This window comes from Meleagris gallopavo, chromosome 23, assembly GCF_905368555.1.
Source record: "Meleagris gallopavo chromosome 23, MGAL_WU_HG_1.1, whole genome shotgun sequence".
Taxonomy (NCBI): Eukaryota; Metazoa; Chordata; class Aves; order Galliformes; family Phasianidae; genus Meleagris; species Meleagris gallopavo.
The window spans coordinates 6,492,662-6,514,975 of record NC_139426.1 but is presented as its reverse complement, the minus strand read 5'-3'; the positions used below and the strand labels follow the sequence as shown (position 1 = coordinate 6,514,975).

Below are 22,314 nucleotides of genomic sequence, written 5' to 3'. Positions count from 1 at the left end.
TGGGTCCTTTTGGGGGCCTGGGAAAGCACGTAGAGCCCAGGGTTGGGGTTTTTGCTTTTGTTTTTCAATGGCACCATTGCTGGAAACTTGTGGGAAAGCCAGGCTGCCCAATGGAGTTTGCAGGAAGCAAGCTGCACGGCCAGCAGTGCTGCACCCCAATGTCGGTCTGCAGCCGGGGGAGGTGGTGGGCACCACTGCCCAGAGAGCTGGGGGTGCCCCATCCCTAGGGAGGGACCCTTCCAACCCAGTCACTGCACCAGAGAGGGGCTGGGGGCCCCTGGGGATGAGGGGAGTCTGAGGACAATGTGGTGGCAGGGCCCTGAGGGGGCTCCGGGGGGGGGCAGGGTGAGAATGGGGGGCACTGAGGGGAATTGGGGGGTGCTGGAGAGAACTGTGGAGCACCAAGAGGGGTGAGGGGCTGAGAACTGGAGGGCAATGAGGAGAACTGGGGGGCACTGGAAGAGGCTGGAGACTGAGAAGGATTGGTGGGCACTGAAGAGAACTGGGGGCACCGAAGGGAACTGGTGGTGGTGGAGAGAATTGAGGGCACTGAGGGGGGCTGAGGGGAATTAGAGGGTGCTAGGGGGACTTGGGGGGCACTAAGAGGGACAAGGAGCTGAGGAGAGCTGAGGGGCATTGGGAGAGACTGGAGACTGAGGAGGACTGGGGGGTGCTGGGCAAAACTGGGGGCCATTGAGAGGGGTGAGGGGCTGAGAACTGGGGGGCAATGAGAACTGGGGGGCACTGATAGAAGCTGGAGATGGAGGAGAAGTGGGGGGCACTGGGGAGAACTGAGGGGTGGTGGGGAGGGCCTGGGGGCACCGAGGGGGGCTGAGGAGATCTGGGCTGTGCTGGGGGCGACTGGAGGGCACCGAGGGGGTGGGGGGCTGAGAAGGACTGGGGGGCACTGGAGATAACTGGGGGGCACTGAGAGGGCCTGGGGGACACCGAGGGGGCTGAGGGGAACCGTAAGGCTGTAGACTGAGGACTGGGGGGCACTGGGGAGAATGGGTGACACTGATGGGGGCGAGAAGCTGAGGAAAGCCGGGGGGGGGTCAGGGAACCGAACGGAACCGAACGGAACCGAGCCCCGCGGCCGCTCCGTTCGCCGCCCTCCGCCGTGGCGCCGCGCCGTGCAGGGGGCGGTCGGTCGGTCGGTCGGTCGGTCGGGGCAGGGCGGCCCGGTGCTGCCCGGCGCGGTCCCTGGGCGGGCGGGGGCGGAGGCGCGGGGGCGGGCGGAGGCGCGGGGCGCCCATTTTGTCGGTGCGGCGGCGGAGGGACGCGGGACGCGGAGCATGGCTGTTGGTATAGGAAGTGTCTTTTTTTTTTTTTTTTTTTTTTCCTCCTTCTTTCCCTCCTCTTCCCCCCCTCCCCCCCTCGCCCCCCCTTCTTCTCCTCCTCTCCTCCCGCATTCAAAAAATAATAACACCCCCCCCCCGGTGCGAGCTCCGGTAAACAGCGGTTGTGGGTGGGGGGGGGCAGGGCGGTGCTGCCGCGTTCCTCCTCGAGATATGTATTATTTTTTTTTCTCATTTTTTTCTCCTTCCCCTTTAATTTTTTTTTAAATTTTTTCTCAATTTTTTTTCAATTTTTTTTTTTTTTTTTTTTTTTTTTCCCCCCCGTAACCGCGGATCTGCAGAACATGGCGTCCCCCCGTTCCTCCCCGCGCTTTAAAAATAAGCCGGGCTGCCATTTTTGTTTTCCTTTTGTCTGCGAATTTTAATAAAACCGTCTGAGAATGTGGGAGAGGCGGCGGAGGGGCACAGAGCGGGGCCGCCCCCCCCCATCCCCCCCTCTCCCTTCGGCCTTTTTGTCTGCGGAGGTTCCCCCCCCCCCCGGGCAGGAGCAACTTCACTCCGCGCCCAACTTCGCTCTTCTCTCGCGTTCTGCTTTCGTGTTTTTGCTTTTTTTTTTTTTTTTTCCTCCCCCCTTCTATTTTTTTTCCCTCTATTTTCTTTCCCCCCCCACTTCTTCTCTCACCCCCTCCCCGGGGGGGGCACCCCTCTGCGTGTGCCCCCCCCATCCCTCCCAACCCAGGAGGAGGAGGAAGGAGGCGTAAGGGGGGGGGGGCAGCCAGGAAGATGCCCGCTTTGCTGGATTCTCTCTTTTTCTCCCTCCGGAGGGTCTGATGGAAAAGTTAATTGCAGCCGAACGGCCCCATCCGTGCGGCGGTGCTCGGCGAGGAGCGGCGGATGCGGCGTGGGGGCTCGGCTGCCTTTCTCTCGGTCGCTTCTCCCTCCGTCGCTTTTCTCTTCCATTCTTTTTTTTTTTTTTTTCCATTTTATTTCATACCTCCCCCCCCCCTCCGTCTGCTTTCTTTCCTTTTATTATTATGATTTTTCTTTTTTTTTTTTTTTTTTCGGGCCTTTCAATCTGCACGGTGGTGGTGCTGTGTGTGTGTGATGGGGGGCTGCTGTGCTTTATTTATTTATCCACCCCCCCCTCCGCTCCCCTCCTTTTTCCCTTCATTCCATCCCCTCCCCGTTAACTGTATTTTTTTTCGGTCTAACAGTCGGCTGAGGGTTGGGGTGGTGAAGGGGGGGGATATATTTTGCATCGCGCTTTAGCAGGAATGTGGAAGCCGCAGCTTTAGTGAGGGGACCCACATTTCCAACAGCGGCGGTGCCCGGGGAGCTCAGCGTCCTCCTGCACGCATCGGTTTGGCCGTGCCGTAGCGCGGGGATGCGCACGCCGTATTTATACATCCATCATCCCCAGCCACGCCGGCGGCGAGCTGCGGTTTGGCCCTGGATCCGTCCCTCGGCCCTTTTCCTCCCGTCCGCACCCTGGGATGCTCTGCGTGGGGACGGCGGGACGGGCAGCTCCCAGCCCGGAGCCCTCGGGGACGGAAATGGGATCGGAGAGGAGAGGGAAAAGTTTTGGGCCCTTTCCCGGCGTGCAGCCTGCGGGGCGGATGGATGGACGGACGGACGGATGGATGGATGGGTGCAGGCCCTGCGGATTGGGGCGATCGGGGATGAAAACGCAGCTTTTCTTTTTGTCTGCTTTCAGGAAAAAGCCCTACGTTCCCACGGGTTGGGTCGGTGGGAGCCGCTCCGCTTTTGTTCCTCCGCGTGTCTGTGTTTTTTGGGGTGTGTGAAGTTGTCCTCCTTGTCCCCCCGTAGAGAAACGCCCCGCGTGCGGCACCGGTTCCCAGCTAGATCTGGAGATGGACGCGGATAAGGGGAAGCAACGCCAGTACTCTCAGAGGTGGGCACGCCGGCGCTCTCGAGGGAAACGAACCGCGCTGAAGCAGGGAGCGGTGGGCAGCAGGGCCCCCGGGTACCTGCCTGGGGTGTGGGGAGGGGATGCCGGACCCGACCTGGGCACGCTGGGGTCCCGCTCACTGCATGAGCCCCATCCCCATCTCCTCGCCCAGGGCCGGCAGTCCGTGCGCTTCTCTGCGCAGAGCAATCCGTTCTCCCTCAGGAATCCCCTTCTCCCCCGGAGAGCGGCGGCTGGCCGTGCGGTTGTGACAAGTGCATGCGTGGGGGGGTCGGGGCGCTGGGGTTGGGGTTGGGAACCGCTTGCTGCCTCCTTGCCTGGCCTTGGGGCAAAGCTCTGCTTCGCCGCCGCGCTGTCCCTGCTGTCGCGGCGCCCGGCTCTGAGGTCACTGCCGGCTCCGCTTTGCCGTGTGTGTGCCGGGGTGGCAGCGTGGCATCGTGGGGTGCCGGGGTTCGGTGCCCGCTGTCCCCGTTGCGATGTCACAGCCAGGCCTGCACTGTGCCGCTCGTCCCTCTGCCTGGGCGGGCGGGCGCTGCCGGTTCCAACTGTGCGGCTTTGGTGTCTCTGCCGGCTTCCAGAGGGCACAGCTCTGCCCCCACCTCCAGGGGCCGTGAGCCGGGTGTCCCATCCTGCCTGCTCCCTCTTTTGGTCTCCAGGGTGGCTCCGAGGGAAGTGGGTTCCCCTCGTTGCTCCTTCCACACCCGCTCTGCCCGTCCTCTTTGCACCGCTTCCTTCTCCCCTCTGCTTGCGGGGCAGCTGCAGAAGCCCCCCAGGCTGGGGACCTCACCCCGGGCAGCAGTGCAGCCCTTGGCCCCGCATTCCTCCATTTGGGATTCCGCTCTCTCCTCGCACAGTGTGGGCTCCTCTGGGATTTGGGGCCCTGCAGGCAGAATGTGGGGGTCTGACTCCGTTCCCATAGTGCAGACCTATGGGGTGCGGGCACACACCCGGCTCTTCACACCCCTTGGGGCCCAGTCCCGCACTCCTGGCCCTGCTGGGATGGGCTTTCTGCTCCAGCCGCTGTTGGCTTTCAGTTGATTTTGCTCGGGGAGGGAAATCTGAATGAGAAACGCCAGTCAGAGCCCTTCGGGGGGCGGAAACGTGGGGTTTAATTGGTTCCATCTTGGGTGAATTCTTCTGGCACACGATGCCTCCAAGCCGTTCCTCTGGAACGGGGATTTCTGAGCCTCCTGCCCCAGGTTTCACGTGTTGTTTCTGCTTCCCTGGCTTACGTTCCTTATGCCGCCTTTTGCCTCAGGGTAAATTCTTCCTGCTGAGGAAAAGCTGGGCCGGGGGCCGGGGGCGCAGGGCCCACGCGGGACGGTCCCTGGGGCTGGCAGCAGGACGGCGCGTTGCGGCACAGGGAGCCGGCCTGGGCACAGCATGGCAGCCCACGGGCATGTGGGTGGCTTTGATGCTGCTTCCCGCCCGGCAGCTCGGGGCTGGGGATTTTGCAGTCGGGCCTTTGGTTTCTCCTGAAAAGCTGCTGCTCCGGGCGGGGGCCGCTTGCACGCAGCCTGCGGGGATGTGCAATGGGTTCAACCAGAGCTGGCTGTGTGCTGGGAAGGTGGGGATGGTGCAGCCCCTTCCCCTGGCAGGGCTGAGCTTACGGGGTGAGAAGGCATTGTGCTTTTGGGGGAAAACGTGGCAGAGTACGGGCGGAGCTGGGTGGCATGAGAACGGATGGAGTGCTGGCAAATGGAACGGGACAAGGGGCAGTGGGGGGCACGGCTGTGCCGGTGCCACATCCCCAAGTCCCCTCCTGCTGATCTGATGGGGCCCTGAGGGGACAGCCGGGGACATCGGGCTCTTTGCTTTCGCCTGCTGCAGTCTGAGGCTGTGTGGACTCGTGCTGCCCAGCACTGGGTGCTGCTACCCGGCGCTGCCCTGCGCTTGTTGCTCCGTGCCCAGCTTGCTCCTGATGGACGCCTGTCAGCCGGGGACCCTGCTTGGGGGAGCGAGACTGTGCTGGTGGAGGGCTGGCTTCTCGCTTGGCCGCTGGCACCCCGCAGTACCCAGGCATGCTCGGCTCACCCCCCTCCTTACCTCCCCCTGCCCCATTTGCTGCCCTACCTGTGCCAGGCAGCCCTGTGGCCGCTCGCCGGCCCCGAGGGGCGAAGCGGCGCCGGTCCCCGGGAGCGAACCCTTCTCGTGGCCGTGCCGTGCCGTGTCCGTGAAAAGAATCTCTTGTTTCTTTTTATTTCAGCGAAGGCGAGACAGAGAGGGCTGCCAAAGTAGAGACGTTCCCTAGAGAACTGTAGCTTGACTTAGCGGCAGTTTGGTAGGAAGTTGGAAGGCTATAGTGAGCTGCGGGGCCTGGCGCTCGTACCCACCCGTGCCATCATCTACCTCCATCAATCTGGAGCCTCATCGACACGTCTCCCCAGGCAGCTGCGGCCATCTGGCTTCTGAGGCCAGCCTGTGAGTACCAAACACGGTGTGCACCATGTCTTGTCTGTGCCGGGCCACCGCCGGCCTCGCTGCAGCCGCCTGCGCACCCCTTCCCCTCCACGCGGCGCCGGGCCTCGCTCTGCCACGATGCCTCTCCCTTCCCCGTGCATCCGCTGCTTGCTCTTTCCACCTCCCTCTGCTTCCTTCCCTGCCTGGGAGCTCCGGCCGTGCGCACTGATGGAGCCCTCCTGGGTGCCCACGATGCCTTCTTTGCCTCAGCAGCAGCTCCTCCATCCCACTGCCCGGGCACACAGCGCCGTGCCCAGCGGAGCTGGGGGGAGACGTGCTGCAGCATTCCCCACCTTTCATCATTTCCATTTTAATGGATTTTTCTTTCTTTTTTTTTTTTCTTTTTTTTTTTGCCGTGTGTCAGCTTCCATTTTTCATAGTTAGCTGAGAATCTAGAAAAAGGGAGTTTATGTATTTTTCCATCTGCTTTATATCCCCTCCGGCCCCCTCCCCCCGCCGTCCGAGCTCAGCCCTGGGAGGGGGGAGCAGTCCCCCTATGCTCGAGATGAAGCACTGCACAGTTTATGAAATTAAGCTGGGACAGGAACAGGGATTTTTTTGGCACCACCGCTGTTTCTTTTCCCTTTTTTCTGGGCAGGTTTGCAGCGCTCCACACACAGCAGTTGCAGCCGCTTCGCTGTTAAATAAGAACTGCTCAGGTGGGGCGGAGTGGGAGGCTGCAGCAGGTCGTGCTCCCCCCTTCCATGGCAGCTGCAGGCTGTGCTGGGATCCTCCGTTTCTTTGAGCAAATGGGGCGGGCAGAGCTTTGTGTGGTCCGGGGTGGGGGGGACAGAGGGCACGGGGCACCTGCTGCGAGGGCAGAGCAGCGGCTCGCTGGGTTGGCTCCAAAAAACCTTTTCTAATCATAGCTCTGGCTTCCTGTTTTCCTGCTCTGGCCAGGCAAGGATCGAAGGAGCACTGCAGCTTCCCACGCTGCAGGGCGGCCACTGGCCGAGCCATGGTGGCAGAACTCAGGCCTTGGTGGTGGGATTCAGGCTGTGATGGTGCAGAGATTTGGGCTGTGATGGTTGGGCTCAGGACCTGGTGGTGGGGTTCAGGCTGTGATGGTGGTGGGGTTCAGGCTGTGATGGTGGTGGGGTTCTGGCCATGGCGGTGGGGTTCATGCTGTGGTGGTGCAGGGATTCTGACTGTGGTGGTGGGATTTTGGCTGAGGTGGTGGGGCTCGGACCATGGCCACGGGATTCAGGTCGTGGTGGTAGGATTTGAGCCGCAGTGATAGGATTCAGGCTGCGATGGTAAAGCTCAGGCCATAATGGTGGGATTCAGGCTGTGCTGGTGGAGCTTGGGCCACGGTGGTGGAGTTTGAACTGTGATGGTGGGGTTTGTGCTGTGATGGTGGTGGTGTTCAGGCCATGATGATAGGATTCAAGCCATGGTAGTGGGGTTCAGGCTGTGATGGTGGTGGGATTCAGGGCCATGGTGGTGGGTTTGAGGCTCTTGGCAGTGGCAGGAGAACGCTGACCTGGGGATGTCAGAGTGCTGTGCTTGTCCCAAGCTGTGGTATAGGCGTTGTAAGCAGTGAGTTGTCACCTCTGACAGCGTTTGCTGGCACAGACTGGTGCAGGGCAGGGTTCCCTGTGGCTCTGTGCACGGCTCTGCTTTCATGAGAGAGAGCTGACCCCAGTGAAAGGGATGCTCTGAAGTGACGCCTGGGGTACTGCAGTGCAGTCTGCTTTGCTCCGGGTGCCCCCAGCTGCCAGAGCCCAGTGCTGGCCGGGACGGTCCTGTTTGAGGCTCTTATTGAGCAGCTCCCATCCTGCCCTCAGCTCCAGGTCCCTGAGCGGGGCTGCTGCTCCCAGGACCTCAGGCTGCTTAGCACCACCCGCTGCCACGTGGCCCCTGCCCTCCTGCACTGTGGTCTCATCCCCACGTGCCATGCGGGTCAGCAGGTCCCGCTCTGTGCCTCGCTGTCCCCGGCCTCCCTGCCCTCCTTTGCAGCAGCGTTCTGCAGGGAACCCGTGCTCATCTCGTGCCTGGTTCCTCCTGGTGCCGGCTGTGGTGGGGATGGGTCTGTGCCGTTCTGGTTTCTCCCTCCGTGGCCTGATTTCTGCTCCAAATGGAGGTCATCTCCCTGCAGCTCTGTCACCCGGAGAGCTGGGGAAGGGCTGAGGAGCTCCTTCCTTCTTGTGGAGCTGCTCCCGGTGCTCTGTGCACAGACACGGAGGTCCTGCCTGCTCCCAGCCCGGGGTGCAGCCAAAATAACGTGTGCAGCGTCTGATGGCAGTGCTGGCTGAATCAGCGTTGGGTGTCGGGTGGGGAGGAATCAGGACTGCTCGTGCCTCAGCGTGCCCTGCCAGCTCGGGCTGTGATGTGAGCAGCAGCACTGCCTGCTGATGTCGGGCTGCTCCGCTGCCGTCATTTTCTTGCCGTCCCCACTCAGATGTTTCCTATTAACTAAAGATGGATTTTAGAATTCATTTTTCCAAAGTATTTAGCGTCTCCATAAATCTTCCAGCCCCGCTGCAAGCAGGGCTTGTCCTGGAGCGAGTGCTGAGCCGCCTATGGTTGCTGCAGGTGCCCTTACTGGGGCTCCTTGGGGTCCTTGCGTCGCTGCCATGCTTGCGCCGTGCTCCGTGTCCTGCAGCCTTCCCCGAGGTGCTGGGGAGCAGCAGTGATCCCTGCGGCTGTGAGGGCCGGGGGAGCCCGTCGGGAGCCCTGGGCAGGTGCTGTGCGGATATGAGCTGCCCAAAGGGCCGGCTGCCCCACTGTGCTCTCCTCCTCTGTGCTCCATCTTCTGGAAGGGTTTTCTAGGAAACATCTCCTGGTGGTTGCTGCGTTGCTGTCGGCGCGGCTCAGCCCTGTGGTGGGCCCTGGGGGCTCCTTCCCATGGGGAGCACTGTTGCAAAGCCCCGTGGGGAGGCTGGAGAGGGCTGCCGAGCTGCCGCCCCCCATAACCGCCCATCTCTCCCCGCAGGATGGCGGAGCCTCGCTTCAACAACCCCTACTTCTGGCCGCCTCCCCCCACCATGCCCAGCCAGGTGAGACGGGTGTCTGGGGAGGAGGGAGAACGAATGGAACAGGGGCACTTCTGACCTTTCTGCCTCCATCCCTGCCAGCTGGACAACCTCGTCCTGATCAACAAAATCAAAGAGCAGCTGATGGCGGAGAAGATCCGGCCCCCGCACTTGCCCCCCACCTCCGTTGCCTCCCAGCAGCCCCTCCTGGTGCCCCCCTCTCCTGCTGAAAGCAGCCAGTCCATCATGTCCCTCCCCAAGCTGCAGCAGGTGCCAGGCCTCCACCCGCAGGCGGTCCCGCAGCCTGACGTGGCTCTGCACGCTCGGCCGGCCACCAGCACCGTCACAGGTACCGGCGCTGCTTCGGGGGGGATTTAGGGGGGTCTGCCTTGGATCCTGCTGCCTGAGGGCCACTCGAGTGTGGGGGAGGGCGTGGGGCGGGCAGTGTGTGCCCCACTGACACCCGCCTGTCTCTGCTGCCAGGGTTGGGGCTGGCATCCCGTGCGCCCACAGTCAGCACCTCTGAGTCCAGCACGGGCACCACCACCCCTTCCACACCCACCTCCACCAGCCAGAGCCGCCTCATCGCTTCCTCGCCCACCCTTATCTCAGGAATCACCAGCCCGCCCCTCCTCGACTCCATAAAGACAATCCAGGGCCACAGCTTGCTGGGGGCACCCAAGACGGAGCGGGGCCGCAAGAAGATCAAGGCGGAAAACCCTTCGGGGCCGCCCGTCCTCGTGGTTCCCTACCCCATCCTGGCCTCGGGGGAGACGGCCAAAGAGGGCAAGACGTACAGGTAGGTGGGCGCCAGGCGTGGGAGCCGGGCTGCGGCAGTGCTGTGGCGATGGGGCAAGGAGGAGGGGTGCAGTGAGGCGTCCTGCCCCAGCCCGGCCCCCGTGGGCTCTCCCTGCAGGTGTAAGGTCTGCCCTTTGACGTTCTTCACCAAGTCGGAGATGCAGATCCACTCCAAGTCGCACACAGAGGCCAAACCCCACAAGTGCCCCCACTGCTCCAAATCCTTCGCCAACGCCTCCTACCTGGCCCAGCACTTGCGCATCCACCTGGGCGTGAAGCCCTACCACTGCTCGTACTGCGAGAAGTCCTTCCGCCAGCTGTCCCACCTCCAGCAGCACACCAGGTGCCAGGAGGGGCTCTGTGGGGCTGGGAGTCCCCGGTGGGGTGGGGTGGGATGGGGTGGGGTGGGGTGTCCGCTCGGCACCACCTTCTTCTCCTTGGCCATCTCCGGCTGTGGTCTCCAACCCATGCAGCTCTTCTGGGTCTCAGCCCAGGGTCTCCTTCCCCTTGTGCCCCATCACTGGGTCCCTTCTGTGCACGTGGCTGTCATTGCTGAGCTCGGTGGCCGTGTGGGTGCTGGGAGCTTTGCAGGGTTTGGGGCTGTGTGGGTTCCCAGCCTTGCTGGGGCCGTTGCCTGACACGTTCCCCTCCCACCATACCCACATCCTGTGCAGAATCCACACCGGTGACAGACCCTACAAGTGCCCACACCCCGGCTGCGAGAAGGCATTCACACAACTCTCCAACCTCCAGGTCAGCAACTCCTGGGTGACGGCGGGGCGGGGGGCACTGAGTGCCAAACCGCACAGGGGGCGAAGCTGGGGGGACTCAGGGCTCTCCCGGCCCCGTACCCCCGTAACAACCCAACCCTGTGCCGCTCTCTGGCAGTCTCACCAGCGACAGCACAACAAGGACAAGCCCTACAAGTGCCCGAATTGCTACCGGGCCTACACGGACTCGGCCTCGCTGCAGATCCACCTCTCAGCGCACGCCATCAAGCACGCCAAGGCTTACTGCTGCAGCATGTGCGGCCGTGCCTATACCTCGGTGAGCGGGCGCTGGGGGCACGGCCCGGTGCAGCCCCCCGTAACACCCAGCCCCGCTGCTCACCGTCTGTCCCTCTGCCCCACAGGAGACGTACCTGATGAAGCACATGTCCAAACACACCGTGGTGGAGCACCTCGTCAGCCAGCACTCTCCTCAAAGGACCGAATCCCCCGGCATCCCCGTGCGGATCTCGCTCATCTAAGTGGGCTCTGTCCCACCCCGCTGCTGTCGGGGGGTGGCACCGTGTTGGCCCCCCCCCCGACCCGGCCCCCCCCCCCGGGGGGCTGCAGGTTTGGTGACATCCAAAGACGGTTTCAGAGCACTTTGAATCTCTGCAGTTTTCTTGGGGGGGAAGCGTGCGTGGGGGTTCAAGGGGGGGGTTCTCCTTCGGTCAGCCCCCCCCCCCTCCGCCTCCTCTCATTTTGGATACAAATATATATATATATTTATTGGCCAAGAAGTTGGTGCTGCTAACACAGAAACGAAATCAGACGTGGAACGGAGCGCGCCGGACCCCCTCCTCCCCCCCAGGACTGTGCCGGAGCAGAGCAGGGGTCAGAGGGGGCTTTGTTTTGGGGGGGAGGGGGGAGAGCTGCTCCGTTTGGGTCGCGTTTGATTTTTAAAGACGTTTTCCCCTCTGTTTCGCTCCCCCCACGCCGGACTCCGTCGCCGGGAGCAGCCGGGGGTGTGCGTGCCTCTGTGTGTACATAGCCCCGTGTACAGAGCGGGGGGCTGCACCCCGCGGAGAGACTCGACAGAAACTCATCTATATTATGTACTCCTTGGTTCCGTTTTGGATATTAACTGTGTTATTTTTTATACACTTTTTAAGCCTTAACTCATTGTTTTGCCAGGGTGTTTATTACCTTCTGTTTATTAATTTGAGTTCCCACAGCCTTTTCCCCCCTCCCCCACCTTTTAACCCCCCCCCCCCCCACCCGTCCATCTACCCTTTGGCTCCTCGTTTCCCCCTTGGTGTTGTACGATACTCAATATTGTAACCTTTTTTGTCAGCATGTTAATACCGTGTAAATACGCCTCTTATACACACTGTTAACGCCTCCCCCCTTCCCCCCCCCCCCCAGCCCCGTTTGGGGCCTTTTTTTTTAATTTTCCTCGATGGAAATCCAGGCCACGTGTCCCTAGAGCTAGCGATTACCTTATTAAAAAAGGAGAAAAAGAAAAAAAAAAAACACCACACCCCTCCTCCCCCCCCTTCCCTCCCTCCCCCCCCCCCCACTGTCTTGCATTGTGGCTCATGGAGAAGCCGGGGGGGCCGTGGCCACACGGAGCGTTTGCGGGCGGTTGGAAACAGCAGGGACCCCCCCGGACCCCGCAAAGCAGCGCCCGTTTTGGAGCAAAAAAAAAGAGAAAGAATAAAAGAAAACAAACGATGGGCTCTGCGTGGTGTCACTGCTGATGGGGGGACGGGGCGAGGGGCAGCGCGGTGACAAAGGAGCACTTGGGGGAGGGGTGCACCAAAAAGCCCCCCGGTGTGGGGACGGTGGGTGATGAAGTGGTGGGGAAGGCAGCAGCTCTGCTGTGCTGAGGGGGGCGAAGAGCTGTGGGAGAGCTGGCACTGCTGGGGCAACGTCACCGGGTCACAGCGCCACCAGCGCGCATCACCACCGCAGCCACCAGCTCCGAGGACGGTGTTTCCACAGCCACCATCTCCAGGGCCGCATCACTGCCGTGGCCACCAGCTCCAGGGCCTCCTCCCCATTGTGGCCACAGGCTCTTGGGATGCCATCCCCAACCTCCCCACCCCCCAAAGCTTTCGGACCCCCCTAGCCAGGCACAGTGCTGGGCCTGGGGACCTCACTGCTCCTCAGCCTCACCTCTGGGTGCCTACTGGGTACTGGTGCCAGCAGGATGGGGGGTGGGGGGGGACGCACGGGGGCACAAAGGGAACAAAAGGTGTCCCGGTGGTAGCAGTGTCCCCCCAGGGCGGCCACCAGCAGCACACAGCAGCCAAGTGTGTGACAGAGCTGTCCCAATGGGGGGGGAGGGGGTAGGGGGGAGTGACACAAAGCCCTTCGCCAGGACCCCTCAGTTTACCCAGAGGGGATGGGGGTGTGTGTGAGGAGGAGGCAAAGTAGGGGGATCAGTTTTCTTTTTCAGTGTTTATTAGAAACAAAAACGGGAAAAAAAGGGGTTGTGGTTTCTGTGTTTTTTTCCTTTTTTTTTTTTTTTTTTTTTTTCCTCCTTTTCTTAGAAAGACCGTGGCGGCTGACGGCATCCGTGTGGGCTGAGGGGAGGGGGGTCCTTACCTGCTGGGGGTATCAAGCCCCCACCACCTCCATCCTTTACCAAGGTGCCCCTGGAGCAGCCCTGCTGGGGGCAGTGCCATCTCTGTAGGCACCCCCCCACGCCCTCCCCCCACCCCAGGGCGGGCAGCCGGGCCCCGGCGGGGCCACGCATTAAGGCAACCATCCTGCTGTGCCCCACCGTGCCGGGGGGGCTCCCTGCCACAGTGGGGCCACTATCGCTACGGGCTATATGTACACACCCTGCAGCCGAGGGGGGGCTGCCCCGGGGCTGTTTGTGCTCAGTGATAGATTTCCCCACCCCCAGCCAGGACAGGCAGGGCTGGGGGGGGGGGGCGTGGGTCTGTCCCCCCCCCTCCCCACCCGGCGGGAGGGTCTGTGTGAGCCGGCGGCGCGGCTCTAGGAGTCCTTGAGCATGCTGATACGGGCATAGATCTTGAGGGCCGGCCCCAGTTTGATGTTCATGGTGCTCATCAGGTGATCCTCCTTCAGCAGCAGCAGCGCCTGCCCGTCGATCTCCTGCGCACGGAACTCCTCTGCGATCTCCTGGCAGCCTACAGAGTTGGGGAGGGAGGAACACAACAGGTCACACTCAGCACAGCCCCAAAGCCAAGAGAGCCGCTCTACGGCGCGACTTGATGCTCCTCACCCGGCAGCGAGCGGATGAACTCGTAGACATCCTCCACGTTCCACTTGCTGGGCTCGCTGGGCAGGAAGCGGTGCCCAATGCCCGCCAGCTCCCGCACGTGCATGTCGGGCAGCTCCATGTCACGCAGCTCCATGTCGTGCAGCTCCAGGTCACGCTCAGCCTGGCGCCGGCGGGAGGTGGACGAGCTGGCCGAGATGGGCGACAGCGGCTCCTCATAGCTCGAATTGTCCGAGCAGCGGCTCGAGTCCTCCTGGCTGTGGTTGAGCTGCAGCGACGCCGTCACCGAGAGCGGCCCCGAGCCCGGCGGGAGGGACACCGGCGTCTGCGGGATGGAGCCACCGGGCAGCACCGGCCCCGCGGCTCACTGCGCCCCTCGGGTCAGACCCACACCCCCCCCTCACCTGCTTCTTGGTGTCCTTGCTGAGCGTGGGCACTTTGCAGGTGCGGCGGCGGCTGTGGGGGGGCCCTCCAGGCTTCTGCAGCTTGTTGCGATCGGGGTGGAACAGCCCCACGCGCTTCGTACAGCCCACGTTGTACCTGCAGGCAGTGGAGAGGGGGTGGGCGGGGGGGTGAGAGCGGGGCCAGGGAGGGGCGCAGGGCAGGGGGTCGGAGCCCGGTACCTCTTGGCACACGCCATGGAGCAGAAACGCTTGGAGCGCTTGAACTTGTAGGCGAAGTCGACGCGACCGCACAGCTCACACTTCAGCTTTGGGGGAGCCCCCTCCTCTTTGGACACTGCTGAGAGAGCAGCGGGCAGCTGAGCCGAGGCGGGTCTAAGTCCTCGCGGGGCTCCCACCTCGGGATGCCCCCCTCACCTTGCAGGTAGGGCTCTTCCATCTCGGAGTCGGTGGTTGTGGTGTTGTCGTGCTGCGGGGCGCGCTCTGCCAGCAGCTCCTGCGCATACTGTGGCTTCAGGCCCCCCACCAGCAGCGAGGAGCGGCCCACCTGCGGGCGGCAGCGGTGTCAGCGGGGCCGGGGGACGGCCGGGTTGGGGGGGTGGGAAGGGGGAGCGCTTTGCGTTAAGGAGAGAGGGGATGGGGAGGGGGGGGGGACGTACCGGGAAGGGCTCGGCGCCCTCCTGGATGACGAAGCCCTCGATCACGTGCGTCAGGATCTGCGGCTTCACCACGGCCTGCGGCGGTTTGTTCTCACCATTGTGCGGGGCGGCGCCGGCGACGGTGGAGGCAGCGCTGCCGCTGCCCGAGGTCATGCCGGGGGCGGGGGCGGCGGGCGGCGCATCCACGCGCTCCGCGCCCGGCTCTGCGGAGGAGGGAGGGGGAAAACGGGAGGGGGAGGGGGGGGAACCGTCAGCTTCCACGCGGCACCGCCCGCCCCCGCCCCGCTAGGCCGCCCCGGGCCCGCTAGGCCGCGCCGGGCCGCACCGCTCCTCCCTAGGCCGCGCCGGGCCCCGCCGCCGAGCCCGGGCCTCACCTGACCGGGCCGCGGCGGCTCCGGGCCGGGGGCGGATGCGGAAGTGAGGTCAGCGCCCGCCGGGCCGGGCCGGAGCGGGGCGGCTCGCACTCACCGGCGGCGCTCAGCGGCGCGGCAGCCCCATGGCGGGGACAAAGGCGGCGGCGGCGGCGGCGGAGCGGGGACAAAGGCGGAGCGGGGCCGGGCCGGGCCGGGGCGGCGGCGGCGGCTGCGCGGGGCGGGGCGGGGCCGGGCGGTGACCACGCCCATCGCCCTCATTGGCCGCCGCCGCGCGCGCGCGCTCCGCTCGACGGGCGGGGCCTTGGGGAGGGGCGCGGGCGGGGCGGCGGGAAGGGGGCGGGGCCGCGCGGCGCCGCTCCCCGCGTGCCTCAGTTTCCCGCGCTTACCGTGCGCGGCGGCGCGCTCCCCCTGCGGCGCTTCGGGGCCGGGGGGCGGCGGGGGGGCGGCGGCTGCGGCGGCGGCGGGCGGCGCGGCGGCGGGGGGGCTCCTGGCGGCGGGCGGCGCGTCCCGGCGGGCGGCCTCCGCGGCACCCAGCGGCGGCTGCGGCGGGGACAACGTCAGCGCCGCGAGAGCGCATCCCGCACGTGGGCGGAGGGGTGTGAAGGACGGGGCGTCTTTGTGCGCGGGACACGCGCGTGTGCGCCAGATGCCCGGGTCTGGGTGACGCTGCTACACGCGCGCGTGGGCCAGGTAGAAATGTGCACATGGGGGCAGCCTGTAAGCGCTTGCATGCACTTGTGCGTGAGCCATGGACGTAAGCCCCGTGGACAGCCGTGCGTGGGCCATTGCACACACATGCACGTGGCGCGCTTGGACGCGGAGCAGGCACTGGTGCACGGGTCATGCACACATGCAACACGTGCATAGCTCGGGAGCGCACCGGCCGTGCATGCACACACACGTGGTCTGGTGCAACAGTTGCACACGTGCACAGAGCTGACATGCACACAGCACGTAGCGCACCCTCCCGACTGCACACCGGTGCCCCCCGTGCACTTCGCCCCCCAGCACCCTCTGCTCTCTGGGGCCGGGGGGGCCCTCACCGTGCTGCTGGCGGGCTGCAGCTGCAGGATGACGGCGGAGGCGTGCTGGAACTTGCGGGGTGCCCCGTAGCAGCCGGGGTGCCCGTTGGGGGCTGTGCCCTCTGTCCCCGTCCCGTGGGGGGTTCCTGCTTTGGACGGGGGCGCTGGGCTGGGGCTGGCAGGGGGCAGTGGCTGGAGCTGGGGGGCAGCTGGGCCCGGGGGGGGCTGCCCACGAGGTGCCAGCTGCTGCTGCTGCTGCTGCTGCTGCTGCTGCTGCTGCTGCTGGATGACAAACTGCTGCTGCATCGGCTTCAGTGGTTGCTGCAGGAACTGGGGCTGCTGCAGCGGGGTGTAGGCTGTGGGGGGGAGTGCAGGGATAAGGCCCAGGGGCTTTGTCAGCGATGCCATCCCTGAGCCCCTCCCTCCGAGGATGCTCCTGACCCTGGCAGCATTCACTCTTGGCTAGGGTGAGGCTGTCCTGGGAGGGTAGCAGCAGCACCCTGAGGTTGGGTAACCCCAGGGGGCTGGTGGGTGCTGGGGAGGGGGACAGCCTTCACCCCCAGAGCTGAGCTGTGAGGAGGAACCTCCTCCCCCTCTGATCCTCCAGCACTGGCACTGTGCACTATACAGGTCCCTGATACAGATGGGGTGCCCAGGAAACAGCAGGGAGGGCCATCATTAGGTTTCAGAGTGAACGCCTGCTGCCCTTTGCAGCACCTAATGGTCCAAGACCCCCCAGCACGGTGCCTTACCTGGGGTGACGAGTGGGTGGGCGGCAGCAGGGGCAGCGGCAGTGCGGGCCATGAGGTGGGTGCGGGCATCGGGGCCCTCAGCCTTTTTGAGGTGGTCACCGGGGTTCTCGGGTGGGGGGGCCCGGGGGGGTCCGGCCCGTGGAGTGCTGCCAGGGGGTTTCATGGCAAGGGCAGGGAGGTGGGGGCCGGCGGGGCGCAGCGCCAGGCTGTGCACCTGCAATGGCAGCATGTCAGTGGGGTGGGGGGACGGGGGATGTGGGGTGCAGGGGGGGCTCACCTGGGGGGTGGCGGGCGGTGGGGCGGGCGGTGGGGCTGGCGGTGGGACAGGTGCAGGGCTCTCGGGCCGGACGGCGCTGACGGGGCCCGTGGGCGTGAAGATGAGCTGGGGGGAGAGAAGGGTGAGTGTCTGTCTCTCAGGGTTGTTGGGAGCACCCTGAGTGTCCCCCCATGTCCTCATGTGATGGCAGAAGTGTGAGGCACACGGGACACTTGCCCATGTCCCTGCTCAGTGCTGCTGTTCCCCATGTCCCTTGGGTGACCCAGTGGGGTCTGGGCACTCCATATCATAGCAGCGGCCTTCTGTGGGGTCTGGGCAAACACTCCATAGGGTGTAGGTATCCCATGGGATCCAGATACCCTCCTACCCTAGCAGAGGGTACCCTCCTGGGGTGGGCCTCCAGCAGTGAGGGTGAGGGACACTCTATAGGTCTGGGCATCTCTTGGGGTCTGGGGACCATCCACTGGGTGGGGACACCCCATGAAACCCACACAGCCCATAGGATGGACAACCCATGTAGTCTGGGCACTCGTAGGGTGGGAACAGCGGGCACTCAATGAGTCTGAGGAGATCTCTGAGCAGTGTGTGGTTACCCTATGGGGTCTGGGCACCCCACAGTAAGGTGAAGCATGCCGTGTGGGTTTGGGCACCCCATAAGACCAGGGCACCTCAAAGTGTTCACCCTATGGAGTCAGGTGTCCCTTCGGGGGCCTTGCACCTCGCAGCCTGGTGATGCTTTGGGTCTGGTCACCCTAAAGTGGAGCAGTGGGCAACCTGGGAGATCTAGGCACCCCCCAGCAGCACAAAGGGCCCCCTGTGAACTCAGGCTCACCCTACAGGGCTCAGCTACCCCACAGCCAGGTGACAGGAAACCTACGAGTTCTGTAGGCTCTGGTTACCCTACGGTGGAGTGATGGATTCTGCATACATCCAGCCCACCCCGCAGCACAGTGATGGGCGCCCTATGAGCTGTGGGGCAAAGGGGACCCTATAGCATCTGCTTCCTGTGGGAATGGGCCAACTTGCTGCAGGGTGATGGCCAACCAGCAGCTCCCAGCTGCCCCACAGTGCCGTGGGGATGGGCGCCTCTTACCATCTGTGCCCGCAGGTACATCTGTGCCTGGCTGGCTGTGAGGGCAGGCGAGGCGGCGTTGCCCAGCAGGACAGCTTGCTGCGCGATGCCCGACGCCCCGGGGTTGACGCTCTGTGCCCGGTTCAGGAGCTGGGCTGCTGCTGGCGACGTGGCCAGGTTGATCTGCAATGGACAGTGGGTTTTGGGGCCGGGGTGGGGGCTGCGGGCTGCTTCTGGCGAGCCAGGGACTCACCGTGGGCTGCTGTACAGGCGCCTGCTGTGTGCCATTGCTGCCAGAGGAGCCGCTCTGCCTGTTGGCTGCCAGGCTGGCCTGGGGACGGGAGCAAAGCGTTGTGTGCGCATTGCACTGCAGCACCGATGGGTGACCCCCGGAGGGGGGTTTTACCTGCTGCACGGCCGCCAGGCTCTGGAGCTGGGCACTGGTGAGGTGCTGCTGCTGCAGAGCGGCCGTCTGCAGCATCAGGTGCTGCTGCTGCGCAGCATACATCTGCTGCAGGTACTGCGCTGCCGTGTTGGGCTGCCGGTGCAGGGCCTGCTGGATCACCTGTGGGACAGCAGCAGGACCATGGGACGCAACACCCCAAAGCCAACCGGCCACAGCACCCTGAACGCTGCTCTGCCTCACCCTGTATCCAGAGCTTCCCAATGCATGCAGCGTTTCTGCTCTAAACCCAAGGGGAGACCCAAGCACCCCAACCACAGGGCGAGGGGTAGGATTAGGGTGTGCAGCACAGCCCTACCTGGACGGTCTGGCGGTCAGGAATGCCGCTGTAGACGGAGATCTGTGGTGCGGGTGGGCGCGTGGTGCCAGTGCTGCTGGGCGTCGTGCCGGTGCCGCCGGCGCTGCTGGAGGGTGGAGGTGCCGGGAGCTGCTCGTTCTCCATGGTGGTGGCAGGGCCACGCGGGGCGGCTGGGGTGGCCTAGAGCTGGAGGAGAGCGTGGAGGTGGGCACGGGGGTCCCGTGGGGTGGGGGGATGGCAGATGGGAGCAGCCCCGCGTGCCCCCGGCCCACCCCTACCCACACCCAGCACACAGTGGCACTTCAAATCCTCAAGGAAAGGAAGGAAGGATGGATGGACAGACAAAGGAAGGATAAATAGACAGGCGGATGGAGGAGAGGGATGAGGGGAGGAAGTGAAGGATGGAAGGAAGCGGGATGGACAGAATGATGGATGGGAAGTGCAGCCAGGAAGGGTGGAAGGAGGAAAAGGGTGAAGGGAGGGAAGGAAGGAAAGAAGGAAATGGGAAAGGACAAAGGGCAGGATGGACAGACAGAGGGGACACAAGTATATGAATGGGATGGATAGAGGGATGGGTGGAAGAAAAGATGGATGGATGGAGGTAGAAAAGGGATGAAGGAACGAAAGAGGATGGAAAAAGAGGAAGGAAGGGAAGGTAGAACAGTTGGAAGGAATGAGGGGACAGACAGAAGGGACAAAGGGACAGAGGACAGAGACAGGAGCAAGTAGGAAAAGGATGGAAAGAAGCAAAGAGGTAAGAGTGAAAAATATAGGGATAGGTTGAGCAGAAGGACAAACAGAAGGAATTAGGGAAGAGGTGAAGGACAAGGGGGGAGAGAATGATAGAGCAAAGGAAGAAAGAGAAGGATGAACAGAAGGATGGGAGGAAGGACAAAGGAAGGGAAAGAGGACGGATGGAAAGGTGGATGCAAAGGTTGAGAGGGACAAGAGAGAAGGGAACAGAAGGAAAAAGGAAAGCAAAGGAGTGAGGGAAGGATGGACAGACGGTGAAAAAGTAGACAAAGAGGGATGAAGAGAGGGAAGGGTGGACAGAAAGATGACAGAAGGATGGAAGGAAGTAGGAAAGGTGTGAAAGAATGGATGGATAGACAAAAATACAAAAGGAGGAAGAGAAGGATGGACAGAAAGAAGTAGGAAATTAATAAGGGAGAAGGAAAGATGGACGGAAGGGAGGACAGAATAAGGAAAGGAGTGTAGGGAGGGAAGGACAGCCAACAGGATGGACGGGAAGAGGAAAAGGACTAAGGGAAGGGTAGGAGAAAAGGGTTCAAGGGTGTGACGGAAGGACAGAGGGACGGAGGGACAGAAAAAGGACAAGAATGGAGGGGGAAGTGCTGCATGGTGAGTGCCACTGGGGTTGGAGGTGAGCAGCAGGAGCACCACCACCACCGCCGCCACCACCGCTCCCAGTAAGGGCCGTGCCCACGCTGCCAGGCCATGCCAGCACCAACGTCTCTGTGGGCACACAGGCTTTGCTGCTCCCATGTGAGCCCACTGACCTCCGATAAGCAGCAAGAAACCCAGGGCCCCGTGCCACCATGGCGGGTGGCACCACGGCGGGCGCCACGGCCAGCACCAGGGACAGCAGCGCCGGGCGCTCCACCATGGACAGCAGCCGCGGTGCCCACAGCAGGTGGTCTTGGTGGCCGCGCCAGGTGACCCCGGAGGCCAGGCCACAGTCTTGCAGGGACAAACACAGCACGAGGCGCCAGCAGCGGGACAGCAGGACGTGGCAGCGCGACGTCCCCGTGCTCAACGGCGTGAGGCCGCGGGGCCGCATCCCCGGAGGGCGCTGCTGCGCCGGTGCGGCGGGGGGACACGCACGGGTGGGACGGAGAAGCACGCTGGAGGTGGCTGCCGAAATGCCCGCCGGTGGCCGCGTGCCCGCGGCGTGGCCGTGACATCCGCCGTGCTCCGCTCTCAGCGCCGCAGGGTTTGGACGCGTGGGCCGTGGCTTTATCCGTGAGCTGTGCCGTGACGTCCCGGCGGCATCGGGGCGTCCTCACGCGTGGGGTCGCGACGGAGCCGTGAGCGCAGCGAGGAGCGTCCCCGCCGGTCCGCATTCGTCCCCGTGTGAGGGACAGGGAGGCGGCGGGGCGGTGACACGCACGGCGGGGCTCCGCGGCCTCGAACCCCACGCGGGGAGGAGCGGCGCGCGGCGCCCCCGCAGCCCCGGGCGGCTCTCGGTTCTCCTACCGCCGCACGTGGAGCGGCCGCGCGGGTCCGGGCCGAGCCTCCGCCCGGGGCGGTGGGAGCACGGAGAGGGGGCCGGACGCACGGCGGACATCGGTGCGTCCACCTCCCCCCCCGCCCCCCGCGGCGACGGGGAAACTGAGGCACGGCGGCCGGGACGCGCGGACACCCGACACCCGGACGCGTGCGCGGCCCGCCCCCCCCGCCCCCCCGCGGCCCAGACAAAGCGGCGGGGCCCGGCGCTCGGTACCTGCGGCCCCGCGGCCCGGCTCCCGCCGGCCATGACGGAGGCGCCTCCCGGGGTTGCGGCCGCGCGGGCCGGCGGGGCGGGGCGGGGCGGGGCGGGGCGGGGCGGGGTTACCGGGGAGGGGCGTGGTCAGGGCGGAGGGGCGTGGCCTGCTTCCCTCCCGCCGGGGCGGCGCGGCGCTCCCTCGGGCGGCGGCGCGGCCATCGCTCATTTGCATTCCGCCGCTCGTCACGTGCGCCGCGCGGCCAATCGGAAAACGGGCCTGCCCGCCGGCCACGCCCCCCGCGCCAGCGGCTCGCGCTCGCTATAGCAACGGGGAAGAGGGAGGGGGAGGGCCGGGCGCCATGGCAACGGGGGGCGGGGCTGCCCGCGCGCTGCCCCGCGACGGGGCGGGGCCGGAAGCGGGAACGGCGACCCCATAGGGCGCGGGGGGCGGGGGGGCGGGGGGTGCAGCCTGCAGCAAAGCACAAGCTGACTTGCAAAGAGCACGGTGCCCGAGGTAAGCCTGCAAAGTGCAAAAAGCAGGCGTGCAAAGTGTGAGCACGAGAGAGCAAGAAATGGGGTGCAGGCTGCAAAAGTGGAAAGGAGTGGCGATGGTGGTCTCGCAGGGAGCGGGGTGCAAGAAGCTAGCAGGAAAAGAAATGGGTGCAAATAGCAACCCTGCAAAAAAAAAACGGGGTGCCAAGGGGAAGAATGGAAAAGATGGGGTGGATGGGGTTCAACGTGTAAACCCACGAAGAGCAGGGTGCACGTGGCAAGCTTGTGGAAAATGAGATGCATACAGCAAATCTGCAAAAATTATGTAGCCCTGGAAGCATGGAGCCTCAAAAACCACGAGCAGTGCATGCAACCATAGTGCTCCTAAAGGGCTCTTGGAGTGCAGTGGGACCCCGGGGTTTGCACGTGGAGGATTTGCAGGTGGGTTTGTAAAGGGGACTTGTAGGTGTGCACATGGGGCCTGGGTCTGCTGCAAGATGCTTCGATTTGCAGGAAGGGGCTGGGAGTTTGCAGGTAGCCACGAGGGCTTGCAAACGGGGCTCACAGGATCAGCTGTGACCGCAGTGTGCTCTTGGTGCTCGGGCACAACAGTGCTGCTCACACTTGGGGACGCTGCCAA

General features: G+C 64.2%; 2 protein-coding genes across 7 annotated transcripts; one reads left to right on the top strand and one right to left on the bottom strand.

Moving 5' to 3' along the window:
* The first annotated feature begins 1,160 nt into the window (after positions 1–1,160).
* On the top strand, positions 1,161–11,899 carry ZNF362 (zinc finger protein 362). Of its 4 annotated transcripts, none has more exons than XM_085242154.1 (9): positions 1,161–1,305; positions 3,126–3,210; positions 8,621–8,684; positions 8,763–9,009; positions 9,144–9,459; positions 9,577–9,801; positions 10,133–10,211; positions 10,347–10,505; positions 10,591–11,899. In XM_085242154.1, exons 1-9 carry the CDS (start codon positions 1,296–1,298, stop codon positions 10,705–10,707), a joined length of 1,302 nt encoding a protein of 433 aa, XP_085098280.1. In that variant the 5' UTR covers positions 1,161–1,295; the 3' UTR covers positions 10,708–11,899. The 4 variants fall into 4 exon arrangements, with proteins under 4 accessions (XP_085098280.1, XP_085098282.1, XP_085098281.1 ...); XM_085242156.1 differs by having other exon boundaries at positions 1,212–1,305; positions 3,013–3,210; XM_085242155.1 differs by lacking the exon at positions 1,161–1,305 and adding an exon at positions 1,572–2,225.
* Positions 11,900–12,609: 710 nt separating this feature from the next.
* On the bottom strand, positions 12,610–21,352 carry PHC2 (polyhomeotic homolog 2). Of its 3 annotated transcripts, none has more exons than XM_085242130.1 (15): positions 21,201–21,352; positions 18,737–18,922; positions 18,382–18,540; positions 18,229–18,306; positions 17,997–18,158; positions 16,904–17,008; positions 16,627–16,840; positions 15,896–16,230; positions 15,239–15,392; positions 14,479–14,681; positions 14,237–14,366; positions 14,042–14,159; positions 13,823–13,958; positions 13,422–13,743; positions 12,610–13,326 (listed from the first exon to the last, which is right to left on the bottom strand). In XM_085242130.1, the coding sequence occupies exons 2-15, from the start codon at positions 18,878–18,880 to the stop codon at positions 13,172–13,174; spliced, it is 2,415 nt and encodes an 804-aa protein (XP_085098256.1). In that variant the 5' UTR covers positions 18,881–18,922; positions 21,201–21,352; the 3' UTR covers positions 12,610–13,171. The 3 variants fall into 3 exon arrangements, with proteins under 3 accessions (XP_085098256.1, XP_085098258.1, XP_085098257.1); XM_085242132.1 differs by having other exon boundaries at positions 13,422–13,686; XM_085242131.1 differs by having other exon boundaries at positions 14,042–14,156.
* Between the last annotated feature and the right edge of the window lie 962 nt (positions 21,353–22,314).

Excerpts from the sequence above, each read along its gene's own strand:
- ZNF362 (XM_085242155.1), top strand. The coding sequence starts at position 2,129 with ATGGAAAAGTTAATTGCAGCCGAACGGCCCCATCCGTGCGGCGGTGCT. Across the intron at positions 9,460-9,576 it reads AAAGAGGGCAAGACGTACAG|GTGTAAGGTCTGCCCTTTGA; the intron begins GTAGGTGGGCGC and ends CTCTCCCTGCAG. Across the intron at positions 10,506-10,590 it reads GCGGCCGTGCCTATACCTCG|GAGACGTACCTGATGAAGCA; the intron begins GTGAGCGGGCGC and ends TCTGCCCCACAG.
- PHC2 (XM_085242130.1), bottom strand. The coding sequence starts at position 18,880 with ATGGAGAACGAGCAGCTCCCGGCACCTCCACCCTCCAGCAGCGCCGGC. Across the intron at positions 18,541-18,736 it reads CTGACCGCCAGACCGTCCAG|GTGATCCAGCAGGCCCTGCA; the intron begins GTAGGGCTGTGC and ends GCTGTCCCACAG. Across the intron at positions 17,009-17,996 it reads TGTACCTGCGGGCACAGATG|CTCATCTTCACGCCCACGGG; the intron begins GTAAGAGGCGCC and ends CTCTCCCCCCAG.